Source organism: Falco naumanni, chromosome 11, assembly GCF_017639655.2.
Source record: "Falco naumanni isolate bFalNau1 chromosome 11, bFalNau1.pat, whole genome shotgun sequence".
In the NCBI taxonomy this organism is placed as follows: domain Eukaryota; kingdom Metazoa; phylum Chordata; class Aves; order Falconiformes; family Falconidae; genus Falco; species Falco naumanni.
Window position 1 is genome coordinate 5,652,208 of NC_054064.1, and position 11,167 is coordinate 5,663,374.

At 49.9% G+C, this 11,167-nt stretch overlaps 1 protein-coding gene and 1 long non-coding RNA gene across 5 annotated transcripts in view; one reads left to right on the forward strand and one right to left on the reverse strand.

Annotated features, from left to right (window-relative positions):
- Positions 1–11,167, forward strand: part of LOC121095457 — a 42,689-nt gene that overhangs the window by 31,367 nt on the left and 155 nt on the right. Inside the window, exons 2-6 of one of the 3 annotated variants that reach the window (XR_005830104.1) lie at positions 979–1,972; positions 2,408–2,540; positions 5,318–5,733; positions 5,870–6,082; positions 11,067–11,158. This is a non-coding gene — a long non-coding RNA (uncharacterized LOC121095457). Of the gene's footprint in view, positions 1–978; positions 2,541–5,317; positions 5,734–5,869; positions 6,083–10,215; positions 10,303–11,066; positions 11,159–11,167 lie in introns of those variants that run through there. The other 2 variants (XR_005830103.1, XR_005830105.1) reach the window with 2 other exon arrangements.
- Positions 1–11,167, reverse strand: part of TNR (tenascin R) — an 81,287-nt gene that overhangs the window by 18,732 nt on the left and 51,388 nt on the right. For both annotated transcript variants that reach the window (XM_040610276.1, XM_040610277.1), the window contains exons 5-8: positions 10,252–10,367; positions 7,582–7,732; positions 4,652–4,921; positions 2,681–2,866 (exon numbers count right to left, since the gene is read on the reverse strand). In XM_040610276.1, coding sequence (XP_040466210.1) covers positions 2,681–2,866; positions 4,652–4,921; positions 7,582–7,732; positions 10,252–10,367 — 723 coding nt within the window. The remainder of the gene's footprint in view (positions 1–2,680; positions 2,867–4,651; positions 4,922–7,581; positions 7,733–10,251; positions 10,368–11,167) is intronic.

An 11,167-nucleotide genomic window follows, 5' to 3' on the forward strand; every position in this document is an offset into this window, starting at 1 on the left:
AGCAGCCCTCCCACAGGTCAGCGGAAGAGCTGAGCCTTTTTAAAAAGCCACATGGATGCCTTTGGACAGGGAATTTGGATTATTCAGGCTCAGTAATAAGCAATTTCTAAAAGTTGTTGCTGAGGTCTGCTGTAATTGCTGGCACCGAGACAGAAATTGTGTGTATGTGAGCTGAGATGGGAACGATAAAGTATCTTACATTTGTTTCCAAACTGATTCGACATCAAATATTGTCACAGGGCTGGTGTCTCGAAGAGAAATAAATTATGCAGAGTAAATGAAATGCACATTAATTAGGAAAGGCGCAGTCTTTCTGGGAGCTGAATCAAGTGCTGCTCCTTGGGATGGATGCATCCTGCGGTGCCTCTCTCAAGGGATATGGGAATCAAGCTCATCCAGCTCCTTTCCCCTGCACCTCTTGCTGATCGATGTTTTATCTCTGTGGGACATCTCCTGCCTCTGCCTCTCACTTCTGCTTGGCTGCTGGCAGCTCTGTTCCATGCCTCCCTGTGCTTCATGATCTTTCCCACAGGGTTAGAGAAAACCATAAACCCTCCAGCCCAGTCTCACCCTGCCTTGCCCAGGGGCAGCATCCCCTGAAGCCACCAAAACCTTCCCTGAGAGGCCAAGAGGGAGGGAAACCCACATTCCCTGCTCCTTTCCTCTTGCTATGGTGCAGTCTTGGTGCCAGGGGGTGGAAAGGGACCCCCTTTGCCCCTGCCTAGTAAGTGTCAGGAGTAGCCTGGAAAGGAGAAGAGCCTGGGAGGAAGGGGGAGGAGAAGGAATAAATGAGCAGGAACGTATAAAATGATGCCTTTTCTCTCCCAGCTCTTCTGGATGGAGCGAACTTGTGGCTGTTTCTGTGCAAATGCTGATTTTGAAAAGAGGCATTTGGGGCAGGGCAAGGCTTGCTGTATTTTTAAGCTTAAATCTTTGATAAGCTCTGCTCAGCACCGTTCCTCGTTGGTTTTCCTGCAGGCAGATGAAGGTGGATGAAGGAATTGTTGGTTGCTTTCACGCCATGGATCCCACCGGGTCCTGGCTGGCTGGAAACCCACCCCAACGGGCTTTGCACCACATGCAGCAAGACTTTGGAGGACACGACTACCATGTGCGTAATGGAGCTATGGGAGAGACTCATGTGCTATCCTGGATTATTTTTTTGCCAGTAGAATGTTTTTGTGGTTATTTTCTGCTGTGATTAGTTTGGTGGTTTTTTTTTTTTTTTTTTTTTTTTTTAAATTTCTTTGTTTATTACATAGTACCCTGGGAACCAGAAGAAATGCACTTAGGTGATGATGGAAGCACTATATAAAAATCCCTCACTGCTGTTGTCTTAAGCTTCTGCATTTCTGGAGCTTGCTCCCGAGAGGCTTTCCTGTAGCCCTGCCTGAGTCTGGCAGAGACTTGGCAGCTTTTTACGTTATTATTCAGGAAAACAAGAGCCTTTGGGCTGCCATGTCCTCTGAGGCAAGCTCAGCCTCTGCCATGGGTGTCACCGCAGTCTGGGTCGCTGGGGTGGTATTGCACCTCTGCAGGAGGGGGGATCTGGCCCATTTTTAATGCTCTTTCTCCCTTACCAAGGTAGTAAGCGTCCTAGAGGAAACCTAGCAGGCGACCAGCACTGGTTCTTTGATCCCATCCTGGTTCTCCATGCATGTCCTCATCATGAATGCAGCAGAAACTATCCCTAACATTTTTCTTTTTCCCCACATACCACGTTTTTCAAGCTACCTGCTTTAATTGCTTTCCTGCCCACCAGCCTTTCTCGTGACTTGGTGCCACTGTGCTTGTAACTTCGCATTTGACTTTCCCACTGAACTTACTCCTATAGTTCCTTACGGCAGAGATGCCTGAGCCCCCTTTGGACTGCGGCGATCCCAGGAGGGCAAAGACAGTTGATGTGGAAGAACCTGGTGTCCTGCCATACTGAAGAGCTTCAGGATGAATGAGTGATCTTTTTTGTACATGCGTAAGTCTTGTATTTGTCCCCAAAAATGTCACCAGAGCTGCAAATCCAGCAGGCAAGCAGTTGCAGTTGAAAAAAAATGGAAACCAGACCTCACACGGTGCTTCACCATGTTGCTGCAGAAGGTGTTTGGGACTTCCCTGGCAGCAGGAGGTGGGTGGTGTTTGCAGCCCCCAGTGGCACACCCTGTGCTGGCCTGAATAATGTACCAGTTGAAGGACCTGCTCAAAAATAGCATCCCTGGATTTGGATCTGTTTTGTGCTTGATTAGGAGAAAGGCAATGAACTCGGGCAGCCTGGCTCCCCATTGCTCTTACGGGGCATTGGTGCCCATGGCTCTTTCTCAGCAAGGAAAAGAAAGAACGGTGAAATAGTATCTTCCTTTAGATCAGTCTAAAAATGCTTCCTCTCCCCATTTCTCACTTTGCTCCTTGCCAGCTCTCTTTGGCACCTGGACAGACTGGAGGTGCATCACTGGGAGGTGCGTTGTTCAGCTCATGGATAAGCTGTGTCCAAATGCAGACCCACAGAGCGGGAAATGAACTTCAACCCAAGGAACCTATTTTCTCTGGTAACTAGTAAACTCCAAAATAGCCTCAAATATGTGGCAGCATAAGGGCAACCGAGCATTGGTGCTGACGGGGCTCTCCATTGCCCTACCTGCTTGAGAGGAGGAGGAGGGGGAGGAAGGGCGCGTGGGTGCACGCATACCTGCGAGGGTGGCCCGGGTGGTGGGACCGGTGTCACGCGGCACCAGGACTTCATGGTAGTGCTCCCCTGCCAGGGTGCTGTAGACCACCCTGTAGCTGTGCGCCTCGGCCTCACTGTTGTCCCAGGCGAGCTCAAGGCTGGTGGGCGTCCGCGAGCCCACCCGCAGGTTCTTGGGGGCATCAATCTCTGTGCAACACAAGGGAGAGAGGCACCGTCTCATCGCCGGGCACCGGGAATGCACCCCATAGCCTTTCCACGGCTAAACGGCAGTGGAGGGGTACCCAAGTGTGATGTCCATGAGGTCCCACGTGCGGTCCCTCCTCCCCAGGGCATGTCCCTGCAGACAGGGCTGGGGCATCTGCTCTCACCTCCTGCTTAGCACAGACCGAGAGATGCCACCCGTGAGACCGATGCGAGTGCTGGGGTGTTTGCAGCATCCCTCAGTAAGTTCAATTCAAGATCTAATGGTGTGTTATTTGAAAAAGAAAAGTGTTTCCCCCCTATGTTAGAGTAAGAGAAACCGAGGTAGCGTGCATAAGAGAAAAAGGGCTCTGTAGCAGTTACGCCTTAGTAACAGCCCTTAGTAGAACCTCAAGCATCTTTACCAGCTCATTCACACTCAGATGTTGCCCAAAGGGTTTGTTTATTAGTGCTGCTGAGGCTGTGCACCAAATATGCTCTGATTTGCACGATAAACCTTGCTGGTGAGCGATGGGTTAGTGCCGGGCAGGGGCTGGGTGCCAGCGGACAGGGGTAATTACTGCTCCTTGATAGATCTCAGTTTAGGGGGGGATTTTTTATGTTGCCTTTTAGAAATAAAGCAAGGAAGGCCAACGCAGCAAATCAGTCAGGGTGAACATCTCGTCCAAAATATTTATCTATAAAGATACATACACACACAATTCACACACCGCAGTTATTATAGTAGGAGCCTAGTATCCACCAGTAATATACATGACAAATAATTTATATACCATAAACCAGCACTGAAATACACGCTCTACTTTCTCCTTTATGGCACGGTAAATTAAACCTGTTAGCTATGTGCAGGCTTAACATTAATTAAAGTTTTACCGACCAGTTAGGGTATTCAGAGAAGATATAAAATAAGATAACCATGTTTCTGACCGGGCTGCTTTCAGCTGCGTAACTGCTGCTGATTCCTTGGGCAAGGCATCTGCCTTGGCTTTCAACACTGAATGGGAGCAAGCATCGCCTTGAATTCAGACCTGTGCTTGCTGCTTTGGTGCTTTTAAGAATTGCACTTTGATCCACAGCTGCTATTAAGGGTGCAAACTGCTGGGTTTTAAAGTTTTAGCAGTAGGCTCAAGCTAAGCTGTGGGTCTGAATGAGCACTGAAGCTGGTGGGGCCGTGTGTCCCAGGCAGCAGCAGGTTCAGCCTTGATGCTGCAGCAGGATGCGGCCAAGGTGGGGTTTGCTCAGGCATTGTCATGGAAATGTGGGGGTTTGAGTCATCTGCCGGGTGCTGGCATCCTTGATCACCTGGGCTGCCCTGGGGACCATGCCAGCATCCCTGGGGGGCACAGGGCATGAAGAAGACCTGTTGCTCTGGAGGTTTTAGGGACTAAACAGAAATGTAGGCACTAGTGGAGGGGGGTCAAGGGGTGGTATAGGTTGCGTGTTTTAGGGTGAGCTGAATAATTTGCGCTGCCTTGCTCTGTACTGGCACCGCAATGGGATGCGAGGCACCTGCGTTTGGGCATCTCCATTTGAACCTGCACCTTAACCATAGTTTTCATTGCGCTGCTTCCTCCCAGTACGCTGGATTAAACCCGAACTCACTCATGCCAGAGGAAAACCAGGTACCACTAAATCCCAGATGCCAAAAAACCCCTCGATTCAGCTCCAGATATGCAACAGCCCACCTGCAGACTGCAGCAAGCCATCTGCCCGTGCTTGCTGGAGGCTTACAAATTCACGCCGGTTCTCCCAGCAAAGCCAGCTAGCTACCTGTGGTGAACTGGGCGAGGGCTGGCCGGCTCTCGTTGGCACCCCGGAGGGCGCTGACGGCGAGGCGGTAGCGGGCGCCGGGACGCAGGGCCTGCAGGGAGTACTGGCTGAGGGGGGGCTGCAGGCGGAAGGTGGTCCTCCCGCCCTCCCCGTCCGCCAGCCCGTACTTCAGCAGGATGGCGTCCACCTTGGCACGTGGCGGTGTCCACTCCACGAAGGCCACCGTGTCGGAGACATCTCGCACCAGGATCTGCGTTGGGCCATCGATGACTGTGGAGGAGGGGGGGAAACAGGCACCTGTTATTTTGGGAGGGTTAGATGGGGCAAGGTGGCATCTTTGGGGACACCAAGCTTCAGGCATGCTTCGACCTGACCTTCGGAGTGGCCTGAATTAGCATTTGGGGATAAGGCAGGGAGGTGGCATGGGCAGGAGACATGACACCCTGCCCCAAGGTATTCAGAGGGTTTGGTCTTGATGGATTGCCAGTCCCTTGTCCCAATTTCCTGGCTCTTTCCTGAACCCTCTCCACTTTCACTGATGTCTCTCCCGAGCTGTGGGCATCAGAGCAAGGCCAGCAGCTCTTTCACTGATGCCCTTTACAGCTGTAATGCAACCCGTGCCCTTCCCTCGAGCTGGTTGTAACAATTCCTCCCTGGCTTTTTCAGGTGACATCTCCCAGGATAAAACCTCCTACGTCTGACTGTGGTCCACTTCCTTTGCTCCTAGATAACTGCTTGTACTTTGCAATGTGTTGAAGAACACAGTTTTCCTTTGTGCCCAGCTCTTTGAGCCATTCAGACTGCTTTTATCGATGATCTCCTTCCTCTCAATTTACTCTTGTCTGAGCCTTTCCATTGCTGGCAAAATTTATCAGCAATGATATTATGTCTTTTGAAAGGCGTTGACAATGTGTTAAATAACGTGGGGCCAAGGACTGATCCAAGCATCAAGAACTGAGGCACATCTCTAGAAATGTTCCTGTTTCGGTGCCAGCTCCTGGTTTGTCGTTAAGCTGAGGGATTGGCTCGTAAGGCTGTTATGTCTTAGCTGTGAGGAGAGAAGAGAAAATGCAACTGCTCTGGTGAGTCTTCATAACTAGCTGGGTGCGGGGCTGTGGTGGGTGTCTACCAAAGCCTCTCAGATAAAGGGGTTTTAGTTAAATTCATACTGGGGATCTACTAGGAGATCATTTTGGACATTTCTGCTTTCTTTTGCAGAGAATTGGGCCCTTCCCTCCTCCTCATCTGGGAACACTTGACCTCTGCAAATCATGGGCTTAAGCCCAGGTGATGGATGCTTTGAGTCCAGCAGGACCTCGCTGCTGCGCAGGTGGATGGATGGGCCAAGCCCGGCCATCGCTCCTGTGCCATGGCAGCACTGATGCCTGGAGCCCACCGGTCAGCCCGTTTTATCACTTACATGATCACAAGGTGGGTGAAAAACCCCACACTGGTTCTGTAATTCAGGCTATACTGCATGCAAGTACATATTAGAAAATGACACTATATAATAAGGATGTTCTGAGTGCTGCACCCCAGGGTGGGAAGTTCGGGGGGAGATGTGTGTGGGCAGGGGTGGGAAGGACCAGGGAGGGTTAGAAAAAGACATGTGGGAGAAATGGGAGCAATGGGGTGAGGTCTGGGGGTAAAACAGCAATGGAGGAGGGAGGACAGCTGGGAAGCATAGTGTTTAAGTACAAGCTGGCTGTCCAGCTTGGCCAGGACCACATCATGCTTATCCAAACCCTGAAATCTCCAACTACTTCATGTTGTCCAGTCATCCAGGTGATGCTGGGGAGCATCAAGTTCTAGTTAGCTGTGCAGCATAAATCCATGCTTTTGCTGCTCGATCCCGGCACAAGGTGCTGAGGCAGGGACGAGGATGATGGAGGCAAAGCTATGGGGTGTGCCCCAGAGGAAGGCAGACATACCAGCATGGGGACACCTTCATGGAGCAGGGAGCTGGGAGCCCACCACTCCATCTGCGATCCCCTGCAAAGGTCAACTGCAGAGTCTGAAGTACCAGCCTTTATTTTTTGCTGTCTTCTTAGGGAAAGGAAGGTTTGGGCTTGACCAGGAGATGTCTCTGTTAAGCCACTTTGAGCTGAGCGTGGAGGCAAGGCAGGAGGACTGTGCCGAGGAAGCTCAGACCTGCAGCAAGCTGCTGCTGGTGGAGGGTTGCTCCCTTCGCTCTCACTGTTGCCTCAAATTAGCAGCCCGAAGAGAGTATCACCTCGTTATAACCCTCTGGCGGCTATTTAAATGCCATTTCCATTCACAACAACTTGGATGGAGGTAGACATCTGCCTGGCTGCCAAGGCAGACTGCAGCAGATCTGACATGGAGAGCCTTTTCTCCCCCGTGAGCTCTGCCCATCACCACAACTCCTTCGGCAAGGAGAAGATCCAGTTGAATTTCCTTCAGCCTATGGGGTGGACCAGTGACCAGCCAAAGAAATTGGTTAGGAAGGGACGTGCTGTTGCTCCTGGCTCCCTGTCCTGCTGCCTGATTTGCCTGAATTGCTGGGAGTAGAGGGTGTTTAGTGGCACAAAAGCGGGTGGGAGTTTTAATCTGTTATATATGTGCAGGCGATACATTTATAGAGATGTTTCTTGGGGGCGTTCAGCCTCCAAATTGTGAGATTAGTGGAGAAGAGGAATTTATCCAGCAATGTAATAACAGTGGACCCAAGCCTTCGTTCCCAACCCCATTAACCTCGCCACGGTTTCTGTGCTTGCAGCACTTTGGGAGGGAGAGGGACGAGATACCGCATGAAGAAGCTGTTTCTGCGATGCACCTGTAGCTTGGGCAGTTGAGTTGTGCTAGTTTCAGCCCTGCCATGCAGTGCTGGGCTGTTCTTGCTGATGGGACCTTATTTTGGGGGCCGAGCCCTGGGCACTGCCGTGCTGCCCAGGGTCAGGCTCACTCACGGGTTGAGACGCTGTCAGAGGTGGGAGGGCTCCTGGCTTGTTCTTTCAGGGCCACCAGAGTGACGGTGTACTCTTCCCCCGGCTTCAGCCCTGTCTGGTTGAAGGTGGTGACGGTGCTGGGGAGCTGAGCGATCACACCGCCCTCATTATTCTGCCAGGGAGCAGAAATAAGCGTTAAAAAAACACAACCGAAAAAGCTGGTTTGGGGGGATTGATGCATGGTGAGAAGGTGGTCCCCACATTGCAACCTTCCCCGCCCAGCCCTGCATCCCCAAATCGTGTTGTCACCCTGGCACATTCCACTATGGAGGTGCAGAAACCCCGGGTGAAGTCACCCACCAGCATGGAGCACTCACATTGCTGGGCTGAGAAATCCTCCCCCATCCCTTCTCTCCCCACCCCTAACTTCTGTATTTTGCCATCTGCGTGTCTGCTGTTCTCCAGAAGAGAAAAGACAATAAAACCAAAGCCTGGGCTAGACTCCTTTTCCTACTATTCAGGTGCCAGGAACCTTCTGTTGTTCATATATGGGTATGAAACAGTAAGGTCTTTATTTTGCCATCCCCTGCTTTTTACATATCTTTATTAAACTCATTATACTTTGTGGTTTTGCTCTGAAAAACTGTAAGGCTTTAAGCAACTGCAAATGTCACCTTTCCTGCCAGTGTTTGGACAAAGGATCTTTTCTTGCCGCTGTCTTCACTAATAACACGCTAAACAAATCTTTGCACATAGCTCTCAATTCATATTAATCTCTTTTCTCATTAAACAGGAAATCTTCCATTTTAGCCATAAATTGCCACCTTACCTTTCCTAATTTTCTTTTATAAATCTGTCTTTGCTTCACCTTTTTCGCACCCCATCCCCAGCACACGCAAGTGACAGGCAATCCCTGCCTGACCTGGCTTCTGGGGGGCAAAAGCATCGCGGGGACCACAGGAGGAGGATTGCTCTGTGGGAGGGTGTGAGCAGCCTCACGGGGATGCTGAAGACCAAATTAGCATCCTCTTGCCCAGTTTTTGGGAAGACAGAGTGAGCTTTGATTTTGCTCGTAGAGGTTATTTGTGCTGCTACTGTTATAGCTCTCTTGTTTTTAGTCTCTGGGACTTGGTTTCAGTTTTATTTGGGGTGTGGCAACGGTTTAGAGTTTGCCCGAGGCAGTGATGCTTCCAGGCAATGAAGGAGACAGCACCCTCTGCCTTATTTTAGGAGAAAAGCTGTGATGGAGACTCAGTGAATCCAATTTCAGCAGTCAATAAGCAGGGGCGTGAGTGTTCACGGTGCAGGACCATGCGCTTGACCGATGGGTGCAAGAACCTCAAAGCCCAAAGAGCTGCATCCTTTCCCTGCTCCAAAAACCTGCACCCAGGAGCTGCCATCCTTTCACACCTTATCTCTTCCTTGAAATCCTGAAATGTTGCTGTGTGGTTTTAAGTGTAAAGCTTAAAAACGGAAAGGAGGGCCAATGGTTTGTATTTTTGGGCTGGCTTGAGAAAAACCTATCGTTTCTGACCCTGCAGGGAGATGTTTGCTTCTATCCCAGTGATTCATCACCCTAAAATGGATCTATCCCCATTTATCTGCTTCAGGGGGATGCTGTTGAGCTTAATTCCTGAGTATCAGTGAAATGCTGGCAAGATAGCTACTTTTTGTTACGAAATGCTCTTCCCTGATGTTGCCTTATCATTTGGGCTTTTATCCCACTGGTGAATGAAAATTATCCTGGAGTTTGTACCTGCAGTACCTGAACTTTGACTTCTGACAGAATTTGTGTGTACATGTACCAAAATTGCATCCTTCCAGCCTTTTTTGGAAATGAGGGACTGAGTTATTTAAAGCACTTGGGCCCTTGCTTCATGCTGCATAATGACCCTTTACAGTTAAGAGCATTTAAAACTTTGGGGCCAAGTTTTAAAATTCTCCTCTGCCCAGAGCTGCCTTTGACTCCAGCAAGGGTTTTGTACAAGTGAAAACGTCATAATTGAGCACTTAATCAGCATTTCTTTTACTGCTGGGGCTTGACTGCTCTTGTAAAGAGGCTCTATATACAATTGAAGCTATACTTAGGGCTAAATGGTGTAGAAATTATGAATATAGATGAAATACTTGATGTACAATTTTTGTTGCCGTGCATAGAAAATTTGCGATATTTAGGGCAACATTTTCATCCTTTCATCTTTTCTGGCACAATTTCTACCTGTGATTAAAATTCCGTGGCAGGAATTAGCTGTGCGTGTGACTCGGGGATGCTGAAGGTTGTTGTCTGAGAGCCGGCAGCTGCTTGGTTTGAGCCGGGCTGCTTTGGGTAGCTTAGCGTGCAGAGAGCAGGGGCGAGGGAGAGGAGGAGGAGGAAGGGTCGTGGGAAAGGATGTGGAAGGAAAAAAGGGGTGTGTGTGTGATGGTACATGGCAGCAAGGCTAGAAGGTTTATTTATTTATTTGCCTTGATTTTATTGGGGATTTTTTTAGAGAACGTGTATGTGTTGACACTACTGGGGAACCTGAAGCTGGCAGTTAGAGGTTGAGGTGTTTGGGGCTGTCCGAGGCGAAGCACACAAATTGCAAACAGAGGTCAGGTTTGTGAGGCGGGGGTAACTGGAAGCTGATTTAGGATCCGTTCGCTCGGTGTTTTTAGGGTGACTAGGTGATGCCATGCATGTGGCGGCGGTACCTTGGGGATGAAGCTGATCTCCCAGCCATCAAAGGGGAAGGAGAAGGGCTCCCACTGCACCTCCGCTGTCGTCTCTGTGATGGTCTTGAACATCAGCCCCTGCGGCGTGGCGAGGTCTGGAAGGGAGCAGGGTGGGTGAGAAGAGCAGGAGGAGTGCTGTCCATCCCCACCCTGCTCCCTGTGGGTATTTCATTATCTGGGCAACAACAATGGGGAACCTTTTGGTAGCTGTTAGCAGAGCCCCTTTGTCCCTCCTCAGCGTGGGTTGGGGGGAGAGGAGGGAAATGCCTGGGCTGCCAGACACCACATTACTGTGCACACAGGGTGAGCGATGGGGTTGCAAAGGGGGTGTCTGTATAGTTACTGTGTTTTCCCCTGCCCTCTGTATCTTTATTTTCCGAGGAACCTTTCTGCAGGTTGCCGTTACAGCTTGATATTCCTGTTTTCCTCTGTGCATCACAGTCCTGGTCAGGACTACGTATGTCTTGATGCACAGAGGCAGCCCCTCTTGCTGCACTATCACCCATGTCATGGGGATTCACCATGGGCAACCCATTCAGGAGTGGGAGGATGACCTCTGACTTCTGCAATGTATCGTGATATTTTCTATGAGGAGAAAAGTGTAATATTTTGGGCCGTATTCTGGGGGCTTTTGTCAAACACTGAAAGTTTCTTTGATTTTTAATCATTCAGGTTGTCATCCAGACTAAGTCTTTCTGCAGAGGGTGGACGTATTTCCTGCTTTCCTATATTCCCATACAAATATAAATGGGGATAAAAATATCCCCATTTTTTATTATTATTTTTTTTTGAAGGCTCAAGTTTCTACTGCTAGAAGGTTTTTGTGGAAAATGCAAGACAGCTTGAGCATCACCTCTGGTTATCTGGTTACCAAGTGACAAGTGCGGTAGGATAC